The following is an 18259-nucleotide window of genomic DNA, read 5'->3' as shown; positions in this document are numbered from 1 at the left end:
TTTCTCTCCGTGGCAGGAAGATAACGAGTATATTTAGGTGTGGTGGACAGGTGTGGTGGACAGGTGTGGCACTCAGGTGTGGTGGACAGGTGTAGTGGACAGGTGCAATGGACAGGTGCAGTGGACAGGTGTGGTACTCAGAGGTAGTGGACAGGTGTGGTGGACAGGTGCAGTGGACAGGTGGGTGTTCCTCTGACACTGTCCAAGTTTGCTCAGAGACCTTTCCCATCTGGTGACTGAACAGGAAACGACTGAAAGCATCCCTCGTGCGTTCTCTTCACACTCTGTTGAAAGTTAGTGTAGTGTGATATTTTGTGACTATTGAACACATCTGTTCAGACTGCTGACTCCCAGGATCTTATTGAAAGCTTTTAATTTATGTTCGGGTGAGGCCCAGTGAACGGTGGTCTTATAACATTCATTGTAGGTTCCTCTAGAATCTGACTCCAGGGCTCTCTGAACTTTTGCTGAACGTTGGTGTGAGTCATTCTTCCTGAGTGTTGCTGAACGCTGGTGTGAGTCATTCTCCTCGAGTGTTGTTGAACGTTGGTGTGAGTCATTCTCCCTGAGTGTTGCTGAACGTTGGTGTGAATCATTCTCCCTGAGTGTTACTGAACGCTGGAGTGAGTCACTCTCCCTGAGTGTTGCTGAACGTTGGTGTGAATCATTTTCCCTGAATGCTGCTGAACGTTGGTGTGAATCATTTTCCCTGAATGCTGCTGAACGTTGGTGTGTCATTCTCCCTGAGTGTTACTGAACGCTGGAGTGAGTCACTCTCCCTGAGTGTTGCTGAACGTTGGTGTGAGTCATTCTCCCTGAGTGTTGCTGAACTCTGGAGTGAGTCATTCTCCCTGAGTGTTGCTGAACGTTGGTGTGAGTCATTCTCCCTGAGTGTTGCTGAACGTTGGTGTGAGTCATTCTTCCTGAGTGTTGCTGAACGCTGATGTGAGTCATTCTCCCTGAGTGTTGCTGAACGTTGGTGTGAGTCATTCTCCCTGAGTGTTGCTGAACGTTGGTGTGAGTCATTCTCCCTGAGTGTTGCTGAACGTTGGTGTGAGTCATTCTCCCTGAGTGTTGCTGAATGCTGATGTGAGTCATTCTCCCTGAGTGTTGCTGAACGTTGGTGTGAGTCATTCTCCCTGAGTGTTGTTGAACGTTGGTGTGAGTCATTCTCCCTGAGTGTTGCTGAACGCCGGTGAGCCGCCCCGTCAAGGTTACTGGAACGCTGGAAGTGAGTCATTCTCCTCGAATGTTGCTGAACGTTGCTGTGAGCCACATTCCTCCCTGAGTGTTGCTGAACGCTGGGTGTGAGTCATTCCTTCCTGAGGTTGCTGAACGTTGGTGTGTCATCTCCCAGTGTTGGCTTGAACGTTGTTGTGAGTCATTCTCCTGGAGGTTACAACGCCGATGTGAGCCATTCTCCCTGAGTGTTGCTGGAACGTTGCTGTGAGTCATTCTCCTGGAGTGCTATGAACGTTGCTGCGTGTGTGGGAGTCATTCTCCTGAGTGTTGCTGAACGTTGCTGTGAGTCATTCTCCTGGAGTGTTGCTGAACGCTGCTGGTGTGTCATTCTCCTGAGTGTTGGTTGGAACGTTGCTGTGAGTCATTCTCCTGGAGGTTGCTGAACGCTGGGTGGAGCCAGCCTTCCTGAATGTTGCTGAACGTTGCTGTGAGTCATTCTCCTGGAGGTTGCTGAAACGCTGTGAGTCATTCTCCCTGAGTGTTGCTGAACGCTGGTGTGTCATTCTCCCTGAGTGTTGCTGAACGTTGCTGTGAGTCATTCTCCCTGAGTGTTGCTGAACGCTGGTGAGTCATTCTTTCTGAGTGTTGCTGAACGTTGCTGTGAGTCTCCCTGAGTGTTGCTGAGCACAATATTGCACCTCTGAACGCCACCATTTCCTCTCTGCTTCACCACTGAGAATCGAACCAAAGTCCCCGGGGCATAAACGTAGCGCCTGACTTCCCCTTAACCACGTCGGCTTCTGAAAACCTATCAAAACCGTCGCCCCTGCTGGACCCTCTTGAAGTTGACGAGAAAAATTGTGTTTTGTCGTTAAGGCAGGTGAGGGAGGGAGTGATGAGGTGCAGCGTTGCCAGATTGACACTTTACTCTAGATGTTTCTCACCTTACAGCGTTGCCAGATTGACACTTTACTCTAGATGTTTCTCACTTTACAGCGTTGCCAGATTGACACTTTACTCTAGATGTTTCTCACTTTACAGCGTTGCCAGATTGACACTTTACTCTAGATGTTTCTCTACTTTATGCGTTGCCAGATTGGATTTTAATTTAGATGTTTTCTACTTACAGCGTTGCTAGATGGACACTTTACTTAGATGTTTTCCTTTACAGCGTTGCCAGATTGACACTTTACCTAGATGTTTCTCACTTTACATGCTGCCAGATTGACACTCTTACTTCCAGATGTTTCTCACTACAGTGCTGCCAGATTGACACTTTACCTAGATGTTTCTCACCCTACATGCTATGATTGACACTTTACTCTAGATGTTTCTCACCTTACAGCGTTGCCAGATTGACACTTTATTCTAGATGTTTCTCACCTTACAGCGTTGCCAGATTGACATTTTACTCTAGATGTTTCTCACTTTACAGCGTTGCCAGATTGACACTTTACTCTAGATGTTTCTCACCTTACAGCGTTGCCAGATTGACACTTTATTCTAGAGATGTTTCTCACCCTTACAGCGCTGCCAGATTGACACTTTACTCTAGATGTTTCTCAACTCCCCACATGCTGCCAGACTGACACCTTACCTTAGATGTTCTCACCCTAGCAGCGTCACAGACTGACACTTTATCTTCTAGATGCTCTCACCCTGCTGCCAGACTGACACACTTCATTCTAGATGTTCTCACCCTTACAGCGTTGCCAGATTGACACTTCACTTCCAGATGTTTCACCATTTTACAGCGTTGCCAGATCGATACCACTTAGATGTTTCTCACCTTACAGCGTTGCCAGATTGACACTTTACTCTAGATGTTTCTCACTTTACAGCGTTGCCAGATTGACACTTTACTCTAGATGTTTCTCACTTTACAGCGTTGCCAGATTGACACTTTACTCTAGATGTTTCTCACTTTACAGCGTTGCCAGATTGACACTTTACTCTAGATGTTTCTCACCTTACAGCGTTGCCAGATTGACATTTTACTCTAGATGTTTCTCACTTTACAGCGTTGCCAGATTGACACTTTACTCTAGATGTATCTCACTTTACAGCGTTGCCAGATTGACACTTTACTCTAGATGTTTCTCACTTTACAGCGTTGCCAGATTGACACTTTACTCTAGATGTTTCTCACTTTACAGCGTTGCCAGATTGACACTTTACTCTAGATGTTTCTCACCTTACAGCGTTGCCAGATTGACACTTTTATTCTAGATGTTTCTCACCCATACAGCGTTGCCAGATTGACACTTTACTCCAGATGTTTCTCACTTCTACAGCGTTGCCAGAGATTGACACTTTTTACTCTAGATTTTTCACCTTACAGCGTTGCCAGATTGTTTTATTCTAGATGTTTCTCACAATCTTTAGCGTTGCCAGATTGACACTTTATTCTAGATGTTTCTCACCTTACAGCGTTGCCAGATTGACACTTTTACTCTAGATGTTTCACCATTTTACAGCACAAGCCAGATTGACACTTTACTCTAGATGTTTCTCACTTCACAGAGTTGCCAGATTGACACTTGATGTTTCTCACTTTACAGTGTTGCCAGATTGACAATTTTTACTCTAGATGTTTCTCACTTTACAGTGTTGCCAGATTGACACTTTTACTCTAGATGTTTCTCACCTTACAGCGTTGCCAGATTGACACTTTTATCTAGATGTTTCTCACCTACAGCGTTGCCAGATTGACACTTTACTCTAGATGTTTCTCACTTTACAGCGTTGCCAGATTGACACTTTACTCTAGATGTTTCTCACCTTACAGCGTTGCCAGATTGACACTTTTACTCTAGATGTTTCTCACTTTACAGCGTTGCCAGATTGACACTTTACTCTAGATGTTTCTCACCTACAGCAGTTGCCAGATTGACACTCAGTCACACACACTCCACACACTCAGTCACACTCCACACACCTCTCAGTCTCCACACTCACACACTTCTCCACACACTCAGTCACACTCCACACACTCAGTCACACTCCACACTCAGTCACACTCCACACACTCAGTCACACTCCACACACCCCTAATTACTCCCACCCTCCCCAGATTTAGCCGAGGGGAGAATGATACGATATACACACAAACCTACTCCCACATCCACAAACCTTCCTGCACACTCACACCCACATCCACAAACCTTCCCAGCACTCTCACACCCACATCCTTCTTCCCACACTCCACACACCCACATCCACAAACCTTCCTGCACTCACACACCCACATCCACCAACCTTCCCACACCTCACACCCACATCCACAAACCTTCCTCACTCACACCCACATCCAAAACCTTCCCACACTCACACCCACATCCACAAACCTTCCCACCCTCACACCCACATCCACAAACCTTCCCACAACCTTCCCACACCTCACACCCACATCCACAAACCTTCCCACACTCACACCCACATCCACAAACCTTCCCACCCTCACACACCCACATCCACACCTTCACACCCACATCCACAAACCTTCCCTCACTCAACCCACACCCACACTCACACCCACATCCACAAACCTTCCCACACTCACACACCCACATCCACAAACCTTCCCACCTCCCACACCCACATCCACAAACCTTCCCACACACTCACACCCACATCCACAAACCTTCCCACACCTCACACACCCACATCCACAAACCTTCCCACACCTCACACCCACATCCACAAACCTTCCCTTCACCACACATCACAAACCCCCATGTTCTCACACCCACATCCACAAACCTTCCCACACTCACACCCACAAATACACCCACACCCACATCCACAAACCTTCCCACACCACACACCCTCACACCCCCTCACTCCACCCCTTCACCTCACTCCACCCTTATACCCCTCCTCACACCCCACCCCCCTCCACACATCCTTACACCCCCTATACCCCCCACCACACACCCCTCACTCACCACCCCACACCCCACACACCCACTCCCACCCCACCCCACACCCCCACCTTACACCCCACCCTCACACCCCCACACCCTTACCACCCTCACTCATACACCCCCTACACCCCTCACTCACCCCTCACCCCTCACACCCCTACACCCCTCCTCACACCCCTTACACCCTCACTCACACCCTTACACCCTCCTACACCCTACACCCCTCACTCACACCCTCACCCCTCCTCACCCTTACACCCCCTCACTCACACCCTACACCCCTCACTCACACCCTTACACCCCTCACTCACACCCTTACACCCCTCACTCACACCCTTACACCCCTCACTCACACCCTTATACCCCTCACTCACACCCTTACACCCCTCACTCACACCCTTACACCCCTCACTTGCACCCTGACACCCCTGACTCCCACCCTCACACCCCTAAACATTCTCCCTCACCTTGCACCCTAATTCCTCCCCATCACCCCAGCTTGAGGGGGAGAAGCGGGGGCGTGGAGGGAGGAAGCGGGGGCGTGCAGGGAGGAAGGGGGGAGGGAGGATGGGAAGGGGGGGAGGGGTTTTTTACCGCAGTGTGGGGAGGAGGGAATAAGATCTTTTTATATATAGTCCAGCTGGAAAAAAAAATTATCTAATGGTTGAGTGAAAATAAATAAATAATGTAAAAAAAAAAGCTTTATTTATGGATGAGAGAGGAGGGGGTGTTGTTATTTACGAGTTAAGTAAAAGAAGTTTATTTACTATTGTGAGTAGAAAGACGTTCATTTACAAGTGAATAAGGTAAAACAAATTTATTTACGAGTGAGTGTGTAGAGAAAAATATAAATTTACACTTAATAATGATGAAAGTCGTTTATTTACGAATGTTTATTTTACGTTTGAGAGCTATTTATTTACAAGTGAGTAGGATGAAAGTAATTTATTTACAGGTGAGTGAGTAAAAGGTAATTCTTTTTTAGATAGCTATGAGGAAGAAGCAACTTATCTACAGGGGATGAAGGAGAAGAGGCCATTTATTTACAGGTGAGTGTAGGGAGAGGGGAACACAGCGAAGGACTTTTAACACCATTTATAAAGGGTTGGTGGAGAGAAATATTTACAAAGTGAGAGACGTAAAAGCCATTTATTTACAAGTGGGAGAAGAGGAAGCCATTAATTTTCTAGTGAGAGAGGAGGAAGCCATTAATTTTCTAGTGAGAGAGGAGGAAGCCATTTATTTACAAGTGAGAGAGGAGGAAGCCATTTATTTACAAGTGGGAGAAGAGGAAGCCATTTATTTACAAGTGAGAGAGGAGGAAGCCATTTAGTTACAAGTGAGAGGGGAGGATGCCATTTATTTGCAAGTGGGAGAAGAGGAAGCCATTTATTTACAAGTGAGAGAGGCGGAAGCCATTTATTTACAAGTGAGAGAGGAGGAAGCCATTTATTTACAAGTGAGAGAGGAAGGAGCCATTTATTTATAAGTGAGAGAGGAGGAGAAAGCCATTTATTTACAAGTGAGAGAGGAAGGAGCCATTTATTTACAAGTGGAAGAAGAGGAAGCCATTTATTTTCAAGTGAGAGAAGAGGAAGCCATTTATTTACAAGTGAGAGGTGGAGGATGCCATTTATTTGCAAGTGAGAGAGAAGGAAGCCATTTATTTACAAGTGGGAGAGGAGGAAGCCATTTATTTACAAGTGAGAGAGGAGGAAGCCATTTATTTACAAGTGAGAGAGGAAGGAGCCATTTATTTATAAGTGAGAGAGGAGGAAGCCATTTATTTACAAGTGGAAGAAGAGGAAGCCATTTATTTTCAAGTGAGAGAAGAGGAAGCCATTTATTTACAAGTGAGAGAAGAGGAGGAAGCCATTTATTTACAAGTGAGAGACGTAAAAGCCATATACCTACAAGTGAGAGAAGGAAACGAGGAAGAGATTCAACAGGGCCACGGCAGGTCAGTGAGAAAAAAAACCCCAGCCATTTACTGCATCCGAGTCAAGATATAGGACAGAGAGTAAGCCATTAAGGACAACAGACCACGAATGAGGGAGCAGAACTGTATAACATGGAGATAGTCTGAGTGAGGGACATTTACCATGGAGCAGACTTAAGAACACGGAGGATCATATGAGTTCTGATCTATATTGAAAAAAGAAGAAAATGTTCCTTTTACCAGAAGACATGAGGGGGGGAGGGGACCATAGACACGTTAGTTAATCACAGATGAGTACAGAAGAAGCGGGTAGAGGGCCACTTATCATAGGTGAATGAGGCAAGAGGGCCACTTACCACAGGTGAATGAGGCAAGAGGGCCACTTACCACAGGTAAATAAGGAAGGAGGGCCGCTTGCCACAGGTGAATGAGGAAAGAGGGCCACTTATCACAGGTGAATGAAGCAAGAGGGCCACTTACCACGGGTGAATGAGGAAAGAGGGTCACTTACCACAAGTAGGTGAATGAGGAAAGAGGGCCACTTATCACAGGTGAATAAGGCAAGGGGGCCACTTGCCACAGGTGAATGAGGAAAGAGGGCCACTTACCACAGGTGAGTGAGGCAAGAGGGAGTCCACTTACCACAGGTAGGTGAATGAGGAAAGAGGGCCACTTACAACAGGTAGGTGAATGAGGCAAGAGGGAGTCCACCACACAGGTGAATGAGGAAAGAGGGCCACTTACACAGGTAGGTGAATGAGGAAAGAGGGCCACTTACCAATGAGGCAAGAGGGAGTCCACTTATCACAGGTAGGTGAATGAGGAAAGAGGGCCACTTATCACAGGTAGGTGAATGAGGAAAGAGGGCCACTTACCACAGGTGAATGAGGAAAGAGGGCCACTTACTACAGGTGAATGAGGCAAGAGGGAGTCCACTTACCATAGGTGAGTGATTACAAAGGTCCACTTACCACAGGTGACTGAGGCAAGAGGGCCACTTGTCACAGGTGAGAGAGGCAAGAGCGCCACTTACCACAGGTGAGGAAGGCAAGAGGGCCACTTAACAAAGGTGAGTGAGTACAAAGGGCCACTTAACAAAGGTGAGTATGTACAAAGGGCACTTAACAAAGGTGATTGAGTACACAGGGCCACTTACCTCAAAAGACGAAGGCACAAGTGACAAGAACTTAAGACGAGTAAGAAATTGGAATCGCGGCATTGGCCATTAACACATTGGTGAAGGGAGGAGGAAAGTGCAAAGAAGGCCATTTAGGGCCATTTAGGGCCATTTAGGGCCATTTAGGGCCATTTAGGGCCATTTACAGCAGGTGCGTGGGGAGACAGGGACATTTACCACAAGAGACTGAGAGAGGCAAGAGGGCCACTTACCACAGGTGAGTGAGTGAGCGAGTGAGGCAAGAGGGCCACTTACCACAGGTGAGTGAGTGAGCGAGTGAGGCAAGAGGGCCACTTACCACAGGTGAGTGAGTGAGCGAGTGAGGCAAGAGGGCCACTTACCACAGGTGAGTGAGTGAGAGAGGCCACTTACCACAGGTGAGTGAGTGAGCGAGTGAGGCAAGAGGGCCACTTACCACAGGTGAGTGAGTGAGCGAGTGAGGCAAGAGGGCCACTTACCACAGGTGAGTGAGTGAGCGAGTGAGGCAAGAGGGCCACTTAACACAGGTAAGTGAGTGAGCGAGTGAGGAAAGAGGGCCACTTAACACAGGTAAGTGAGTGCGCGAGTGAAGCAAGAAGGCTACTTAACACAGTGAGTGAGGCAAGAAGGCCACTTAACACATATGAGTGAGGCAAAACAAGCCGCTTAACACAGGTGAGTGAAGCAAGAAGGCCACGTAACAGTGAGGCAAAATAAGTCACTCAACACTGATGAGTAAGGCAAGAAGGCCACTTAACACAGGTGAGCGAGTAAGTGAAGCAAGAAGGCCACTTAACACAGGTGCAGGCCACACAGGTGAGCGAGTAAGTGAAGCAAGAAGGCCACTTAACACAGGTGAGCGAGTGAGTGAAGCAAGAAGGCCACATAACACAGGTGAGTGAGGCAAGAAGGCCACATAACACAGGTGAGTGAAGCAAGAAGGCCACATAACACAGGTGAGTGAGGCAAGAAGGCCACATAACACAGGTGAATGAGTGAGTCAAGAGGGCCAAATAACACAGGTGAGTGAGGCAAGAAGGCCACATAACACAGGTGAGTGAAGCAAGAAGGCCGCATAACACAGGTGAGTGAGGCAAGAAGGCCACATAACACAGGTGAGTGAAGCAAGAAGGCCGCATAACACAGGTGAGTGAGGCAAGAAGGCCACATAACACAGGTGAATGAGTGAGTCAAGAGGGCCACTTGCCACAACAGAGAGAGGAAATAGACTCTTGAACACAGAGGAAGGGAGAGACAGAGATCAACAAGTTGGTCTCCTTCTGTGAGGGAGATGAGGGTGGTGGCCAAGACCCCAGGGTAGGAAATGACGGAACCTATGACGGGTTAAGAGACAGACAGAGGGACAGACAGATAGATAAAGAGACAGACAGACACACAGACAGACAGATAGATAGAGAGACAGATAGACAGACAGACAGACAGACACATAGGTAGATAGATAGACAGACAGACAGGCAGACAGACAGAGACAGCCAGACAGATAAACAGACAGACAGACAGACAGACAAATAGACAGACTGTGAGACAATCAGAGAAATATACAGACAGACGAATAGGCAGTGAGATAGAGAGATAGTCAGAGCAATAGATAGACAGGCAGACAAACAGACAGACAGACAGACAGACAAATAGACAGACTGTGAGACAATCAGAGAAATATACAGACAGACGAATAGGCAGTGAGATAGAGAGATAGTCAGAGCAATAGATAGACAGGTAGACAGACAGACAGACAGACAGACAGAGTGAGCGAGGATATCAAACAGATGGGAAATAGACAGAACTGACGTCGAACTTCAACACTCACACAAACAGGTAGACAGACAAAGAGACAGACAAGTAAAAAGACAGATAAACAAACTGACAGAAATAATTACCTGTTAACCTTAACTACAAAGAAAGAAACGACATATAATTCCCTTTAACAGACAGACTTATAGACAGACTAGACGGGGGAGGTAGACGGAAAGTGGAATGAGTGAGGGAAGATTATAATATCGCTAACATACTTGGAGTGAGAGGGGGGAGGGGGAATGAGGCGAAAGGGGGAATGAGGCGAAAAGGGGGGAAGAGGCGAAAGTGGGGGAATGAGGCGATAGGGGGGGATATATTTTCACTTAGAGTAGACGAGAAGAAAAACAAAACAAGAAAATCCGGGTCACCTGCAAGAATTAATTATATTTACATACCTCAAGGTAATCTTCAACATAGGGGAGGAGGGGGGAGAGGTAGGAGAGAGGAGGAGAAATTTTCAATAAATTTTTAATATATTTTTAGTATTTATTTTAGGGTTAATTTTATTTTTGTTTAATCCATGCTAAAGCTGAAAGAGAAATTCATCTGTGATTTAGATTTTTTTTTGCTGTTTTTTCTGGGGGTTTTTTTTTAATGTACAGGGTGATCGAAAAAGAATATTCACCCAGATTTTAACACACAACCAATTTAAAATCTGGTGTATTCTTTTTGGATGATCCTGTATGTAGAGTATATATTAAAAAAAAACGAAGGGTGAATTAGATAAACAATGCATATACAATTTTTTTTTATTCTACAGGGGGAGGTGATGAATTAAATTAATCAAGGTGTTGAGTAAATTAATTAAGAGAACAGCAGAGTACCTTATCAGCAGTGGTAGTTGTGCCTTAAAGAAAAACAGACAAACGAACAGAAACATTTCACCAACAACTAACAAACAAGAATTATTTACCGACAGTTATAGAATAGCTGATTAAGTGCTTATGAAAAATGAATCGTGGGGAAAATATAGAATAAAGGGTAATAGAAGGAACTAGATAAGAAAGACGAGACGAGCAAATAAATATAAAGTTTAAATCCAAAAAGTGTTTAGTGCAAATACCAAAAAAAAAATTAAATATTGCAGTAGAAGAAATGATGTTTAAGAGACACAGTAAGCAGAAGAGAGAATTAGCGACAGCAGGCAATTACGAGTTATAGATATAATCAGCAGTCAAGATTATTATACACTTTTGTACAGTAATTATATCAAATAATAAATTAATTAGATCAATTCTGCCTATCATACTTTTATTCATGCTAGTTAGAAGCAATAAGCATCAAAGCCTTATTAACTATCTATCTATACCATTAAATTAAAAAGAAGCTCATTTGATAGAATTATTAAGTTGACAAAACACTTCAAAGTCAACCACATTAGTTAACACCTTGACCATCGTACATTAACCCTGAAAAAAAATAAGTTATGGTGCTGGAAGGGTTAAGGTATATATATATATATATAGTCAAAGGGTTAAGTCATCGTACTCAAGGGGTCAAAAACCTTCGGTGGATGAGTGAGGTGTTTCCTGGTGTGGGTTACTACAACTGCTAAATATAGATGTATTTTCAACAATGTTTTACACACCTGATGATTTATTATTCGTAAATATGGAATAATTATGGGATTTTAGATTATTAGTTATAAATATTTGGCAATGTTTTTAGTCAGGTTGGTCATCAATAAACTATAAAGGTAATTTGTATATCATTAAGATTACGTGATTAGTGAGTTCTGGTTGTAAGTATATAAAAATAAATATGTAATAATAATAATAATAATAATAATAATAATAATAATAATAATAATAATAATAATAATAATAATAATAATAATAATAATAATAATAATAATAATTCAGCCATTAAAACAAATTTAGACATTATTTATTTTTTGAATTATTTTTTCGGGTCTGTGCCTCTCTCTCTCTCTCTCTCTGCTCGTTCAAGGGTTTTCATGGTTGTCGGAGGGATTGGCTGAATATTCAAGAGGAAACAAAGGAATTTCTGGATTTTCTCCGGATTTATGGCCTCAGTAGGATTATATAGGGATTTAACTATGAAATAAAATATCTAGTTATTTCTCTATCATATCAAATCCTAAGTTTAACGCCAAACTAGAGTATTCAAGTGGATTTATTTTTTTTTTGGTGTTAATCCTGAATGCTACTGTAGTTCTGAGGGGGGGAGGATGGGGGGTTGTTTTTAGGTTAATACTGAAGGTGATAATAGCCACTACAAGAGTGTGAGGCTCTAAAGGTTTAATACGGTTGGGTCTGGTGTGAATGCTAATACCAGCCTCTGTGTTAAGTGGTAAAGGGAACAGTGCGTTAAGTTTAAAACACCATCGAGATTTCTTTACTAACTTTTGCATTAACTAGATTTTTTGTTAATTTTATTTTACCTTTTAGGATTTCTACATTAAGATGAGATTTTTTATTTATCATAGAAAATTATTTATGTCCTATGATAAACAAAACTTATTGAAGGTATTATTTTTACCGGGAGTTGTTATATTTGAGAGTTAAATGGCTTTTAATCTCTTTTATTTATTTCTTCTTCCTTCTCCTCCGTTTCTCTTATTCCCCTTCCTCCTCCTCTTCCTCCTATTTCTACATATCCCCTTCCACTCTCTCTAGTAACCGGGAGTAACACAGGAAACACCTCCACCGCCATACTCTCAATGTTTACATCTGTGAAGCCAAAACAAAACAGAAGGGGTGAGTGTAAGCAGAGGGTGTGGCGCCTACATCACTCTCCACACCTGCGGTCACCTGTACAAGGGGTATTAAGGTAAGGACTTTGGATAGGTATATTTTTCGGTGTATATATGAGGATAAGCATCAAGGATATATAGTCTATCCTTCATATAAATAAAGATAGGAAGGTAAACACTCTTTCCTTAATATATATGAAGACAAGAACCTGCATATATTCTTCCCTTCATATATATATACATACACAGGTTAGGTATTAAGGATATATCCCACCATGCAATATATATACCCAACAAGGTGAGGGAGCCACGAGAGACGACTGTGTCAGGATAGTTGGTCTGGACAGATTAGGGACGTGAAACAAGATGACGTCACTACACTTGACTCCTGTGTAGATGGGAGTTAGGAGGTAAGACTCGTTTACAATGTTTTTCCCCGTGTGTGTGTGTGTGTGTGTGTGTGTGTGTGTGTGTGTGTGTGTGTGTGTGTGTGTGTGTTTGGTCTTGTAACGTAATGAGATGGGATTATATGTTTCTATCCTCAGTGAAAACAAAAATAATAACTTGTTTTAATAAATTTCACGAATCACATGTTAAATCTTGTCTAATTTACTCTATTATACTTAAGATAATTATAATCACTTCAATATCCTGTTGAATTTGAGCAACTTAACATGATTTAGATTTAAAGGTGAAAATAAAGGCTTCTCTTACCATATATCCTGTTAATTACTGTCATTATAAATTATAAGTATTCTATCCTGTTATATATCACTTAATACTAACATGATATGACTTCTTCTATATCCTGTCAATTATATCTCGTTTTATATAAAGTACATGTAAATCACGCCAGAATCATCACGTGAGCAGGATAGGAACCCAAATTTTTCTAACAGGTAAATTATTATCTTGCTATCCTACCGTCCGTGTCTGATCAACATATTGTGGTTAAACTTCACCTTCCTTAATGAGCTGTTCCTTCCATCTCTCGCCTCTCATGATACAAGTTTTGCCATAAGTGAGTTTTATTCAGTTTTCTTCTAAGTTTCTGCGATTCAGGATATATGATGAGATTTGTTCTCCTACCTCGTGGAATGAAGTAATTTTTGCCTTCGTCTTCTTTCCCGGGTGAAAAAAAAATATGTTGGTATGTTTCTTTTTTGACGCGGGAATGTTAGTGGTTTTTTTTTATGATAGGTTAGAATAAATTAATTGTTTCTTGTTATATACAGTGTTGGTTGCTTTCACCTCTGACGGGAATATAAGAATGTTATAGTGAAGATTTTTTTTTATTAAGACTGACTGACATGAAAGCTTCCACCAGAGACACTAAAACCCACTGGCTGAGTAAATAGTTTGTTTCTTCCGCTTTATATAAGAACAGAAAATTTGGGGGATTACGAAATTTTAGCCTCGTTAACTTTCGAAATAAATCGCTTCCATTTGTTCGCCATTTTATATTGAAATATCAGGATTAAAATTAGTATCTGGCGATGACACCAAAGGCTTTAAATAAATATATTGTTTTCCTTTCTGTTACTGATAAAAGAATTAATGGATAGCTACATTTTTACTAATTAATTAATTAATAGGGCGTTCCTCCCTGTGACTCACCACACACACACCACACACACACACACACACACACACACACACACACACACACACACACACACACACACACATACACACACACACACACACACTCACACACATACACACACACACACACACACACACACACACACACACACACACACACACACACACACACACACACACACACACACATTTGCAACGTGTGGGGAGAGAGGGTCTGTGATGGGAAAATAGGATAGACCAAAAAATGAGAGCCAGGTAGTGGAGGACCAGAGTGGAGAGGCCAGGTGGGCAGGCCAGGTAGTGGAGGGCCAGGTGGAGAGAGCCAGGTGGAGGCCAGGTGAAGGAGGCCAGGTGGAGAGCCAGGTGAAGGAGAGGGCCCAGGTGGAATAGGGTCAGGCGGAGGAGAGCCAGGTGAAGGAGCCAGGTGGAGGAGGGCCAGGTGGAGGGGAGAGCCAGGTAAAGGAAAGAGGCCAGGTGGAATAGGGTCAAGCGGAGAGCCAGGTGAAGGGAGGCAGGTGAAGAGAGGGAGCCAGGTGGAGAGCCAGGTGAAGGAGAGCCAGGTGGAATAAGGAGTCAGGTGGAGGAGAGCCAGGTGAGAAGAGCCAGGTGGAGGGCCAGGTGGAGAGGAGGCCAGGTGGAACCAAGGTCAGGTGGAGGAGAGCCAGGTGAAGGAGAGCCAGGTGAAGGATGGCCAGGTGGAATAGGGCCAGGTGGAGGAGGGCCACTTACCTGTTGTTGAGCCAGCAGTAGATCATAGGATTGTACATAGAGTTGGACATGGCCAGCCAGTATATGGCCAGGTAGGTCTCCTGGATGTAGTCGGTGTGAGCTATCTCCGGCATCTGAGGTAATAAGGGAGGTAGTTTTAGTAGTAGTAGTAGTAGTAGTAGTAGTAGTAGTAGTAGTAGTAGTAGTAGTAGTAGTAGTTGTAGTAGTAGTAGTAGTAGTAGTAGTAGTAGTAGTAGTAGTAGTTGTAGTAGTAGTAGTTGTAGTAGTAGTAGTAGTAGTAGTAGGTGTCCACGAGGAGAATGAGAGACAGCCGCCTCAGTGGAATGGCATGTCGATGGAAAATGCAGGCGTATGGGTCAAAGAAACCTACTCAGAAATTGTCAAGTGGTCGCCCGCTAACTTATTTGAACCACCCAAGTGTGCGGCCACCAAAGAAATGATTCGGGAGATGACTCACTTCATGACTGATTACACTCAGGACCGCTTCCTCGCCCCCCTAGCTCTTCAAATACTGGCAATAATACCACATCTATTTTGTCAGAGGACACACACAAAGGCTAAGCACAAAGAAAATGTGGCAGCAATGAAGAGAAGGTTGACAATGTGGCAGACTGAGGCCCTAGATGATCTCCTATGTGAAGCAAGAACACTGCAGGAGAGACTAAAATCTACGGGTGACGGAAAGCAAAACACCGATGACGTGGCAAGAAAATTTGGAAACAAAATGCGTGTGGGAAAAGTGTCTCTCGCGGTAAGATCTCTCACACATGAATCCTCCGGTGGAGTGATGCCAATAAACAGAGCGACATTAAAACTATTGAAAGAGAAACATCCCCCTGCAAGCGAAGATGAAGGCATCAGGCTCCAGGGTGCTTATATCTCACCAAACGCTGTCCTGTTCGAGAAAATAACAGGAGAGATGGTGTGGAAAAAGGCACTGAAGACTCGAGGCGGAGCCGGCCCTTCAGGTCTGGATGCAAACGGTTGGAGAGTCATCCTCAGCACAAACAAGTTTGGCCCTGTAGCAAGCGATCTCTGCACTGCCATTGCCACCCTTGCAAGAAAGCTTGCATCCTCTTGCTGCCATCACCTCCAGGCTCTGACGGCCTGCCGCCTTATTCCTCTGGAAAAGAAACCAGGATGTAGACCTATAGGGGTGGGGGAAGTGCTGAGGCGGATCATCGGGAAGTGTATAATGGAGGTGGTAAAGGATGATGTCAGGGCAGCAGCAGGGAACCTACAAGTGTGTGCTGGCCACCAGGCTGGTGGGGAGGCGGCCATTCACGCCATGAGATTGATATTTGAGCAGCGTGATTGTGAGGCCATTCTCCTGGTGGATGCTTCAAACGCATTCAACATACTTAACCGCAAGGCTGCACTGCACAACATCAAGATCAAGTGTCCTAGCTTTGCGATGTATGTTGAAAATTCGTATAGGAATCCTTCAGACCTCTACATAGTAAACAACAAGGCTCTACGAGGTGATACCATCCTACAGTCGACCGAGGGAACAACACAGGGGGACCCCGTTGCAATGGCAATGTATGTAATAGGCCTATCAGTGCTCCAACAAGAAATAAAGTATGAAACAACTGGGGTCAAACAAATGGCATATGCTGATGACCTCACAGGAGCAGGAAAAGTGGAGGACATCAAAAAGTGGTGGGACCTGGTAACATCGCGAGGTCCACATATAGGGTACCACCCTAACGCCAGCAAATCCTTCCTCATCGTGAAGCCAGATCATTATGATCGGGCTGTGGAGGTTTTCGGCGAAAGTGAGGTTAAAATAACTAAGGACGGCCAAAGACATCTTGGCGCAGTAATTGGAACTACGGACTTCAAGACCCAATACGTAGGGGGAAAAGTGAATGAGTGGGTTAGCGAAATCCATGCTCTATCGGAGATTGCTAACACAGAGCCACATGCGGCCTTTGCAGCATTCACACATGGAGTCAAGCATCGTTGGAACTACCTGATGCGTACCATCCCTGAGATCCGACCCCTCCTCCACCCTTTGGAAGAAGCAATCAGTGTCAAGTTCATTCCCAAACTAGTGAGCTTTGACTTAGCAGTAGAAAGATCGCCTTCTTGCCTTCCCTGCAAACTGGGAGAAGGAGGATGGGACCGCTAATCAGAGATTGCTGACTCTGAACATCAAAATTACTTAAGCTCACGACTGGCCTCTACTGACCATAATAGCCCAGAATACAACAGGGAAGGACACCAGCGAAGTTAATAGATCCGTAGATCCATTACAAGATCGGCAGCTGCCAAAATGACATGTTATGACAACTGTACCGTTTCCCAGAAAAATTTGACAAAAAAAAGTAGCTGCCGGGAGGTGGAAGCGCCTCGAACTGGTTGCAACTACGTTACCGATAAAAAACAAAATGGTTTCAGCGCCAACAAACGAAATTTGAATGCCATTGCTCTAAGGTACGGTTGGCCAGTGATAGATGGTTTCTCCCATTATTCCTGATGTGATCATATGGTTTACACAGAAAGGGGCTTCATATGCATGAGGGCAGCGGCAGGTAAGGGATACCAGCAAATATGTTGAAGGAAACCTGCCGGGACGTCGTAGTGACAGAAGCCCTCCTTCCACTGGATGGCAGATCCTCCAACACCAGGGCAAACATCTAACGAAGCCGATGTGGACGTCGTGATGCTCGAGGATTCTGGACCTTGAGGGACGAGGCCTTCTTCGACATCAGGATTTTTACGATCCATGGCCGTTTGTCACGCCCTAGCTCTCTCGATGCTGCATAGGAAGGGCAGAACGTGAAGAGAGGGCATATGGGGGAGAGAATTCAAATATCGATCAAGGGCAGCTTCCTCCTTAGTGTTCACAACGCCTCTGGTGTGGGATGGGCCCCAAAACAAGATGGGCTCTCATGCAGACTGTGGAGCTGTTGATCTCGAACAGAAGCAGCAGCCAGAGTTATGTCACAGCACCTGGATAGAGATGTCGGCTGTCCTTCTCCTCTCCCTTCAGTCGGCTTTGCTCTGCCTCAGGAACGAGAGCTTCTGCCCCTACTCCGTCAACTGCTGCAGATATCGACTATGAAGGCTACAGTCACCGAATGCCGCATCGATCTGCTGACTCAACTAATTTAACACAGATGGGATAGTTGCTTTATGATAGGATGTTATTTAATAAGGTAAATAAGTAATTGGCGAAGGTGTGG

General features: G+C 44.6%; 1 protein-coding gene across 1 annotated transcript in view; it reads right to left on the bottom strand.

The window, feature by feature from the left end:
* The window catches only part of LOC121871497 (substance-P receptor-like), an 88966-nt gene that overhangs the window by 17077 nt on the left and 53630 nt on the right, over window positions 1-18259 (bottom strand). The window contains exon 7 of the mRNA XM_042373889.1: window positions 15069-15181. Within this exon, the coding sequence (XP_042229823.1) occupies window positions 15069-15181 (113 nt within the window). The remainder of the gene's footprint in view (window positions 1-15068; window positions 15182-18259) is intronic.

This window comes from Homarus americanus, unplaced genomic scaffold (genome assembly GCF_018991925.1).
Source record: "Homarus americanus isolate GMGI-L3 unplaced genomic scaffold, GMGI_Hamer_2.0 scaffold42023, whole genome shotgun sequence".
NCBI lineage: Eukaryota > Metazoa > Arthropoda > Malacostraca > Decapoda > Nephropidae > Homarus > Homarus americanus.
Note: the sequence above shows the minus strand (reverse complement) of the source record. Positions and strands in the feature narration are given on the sequence as shown.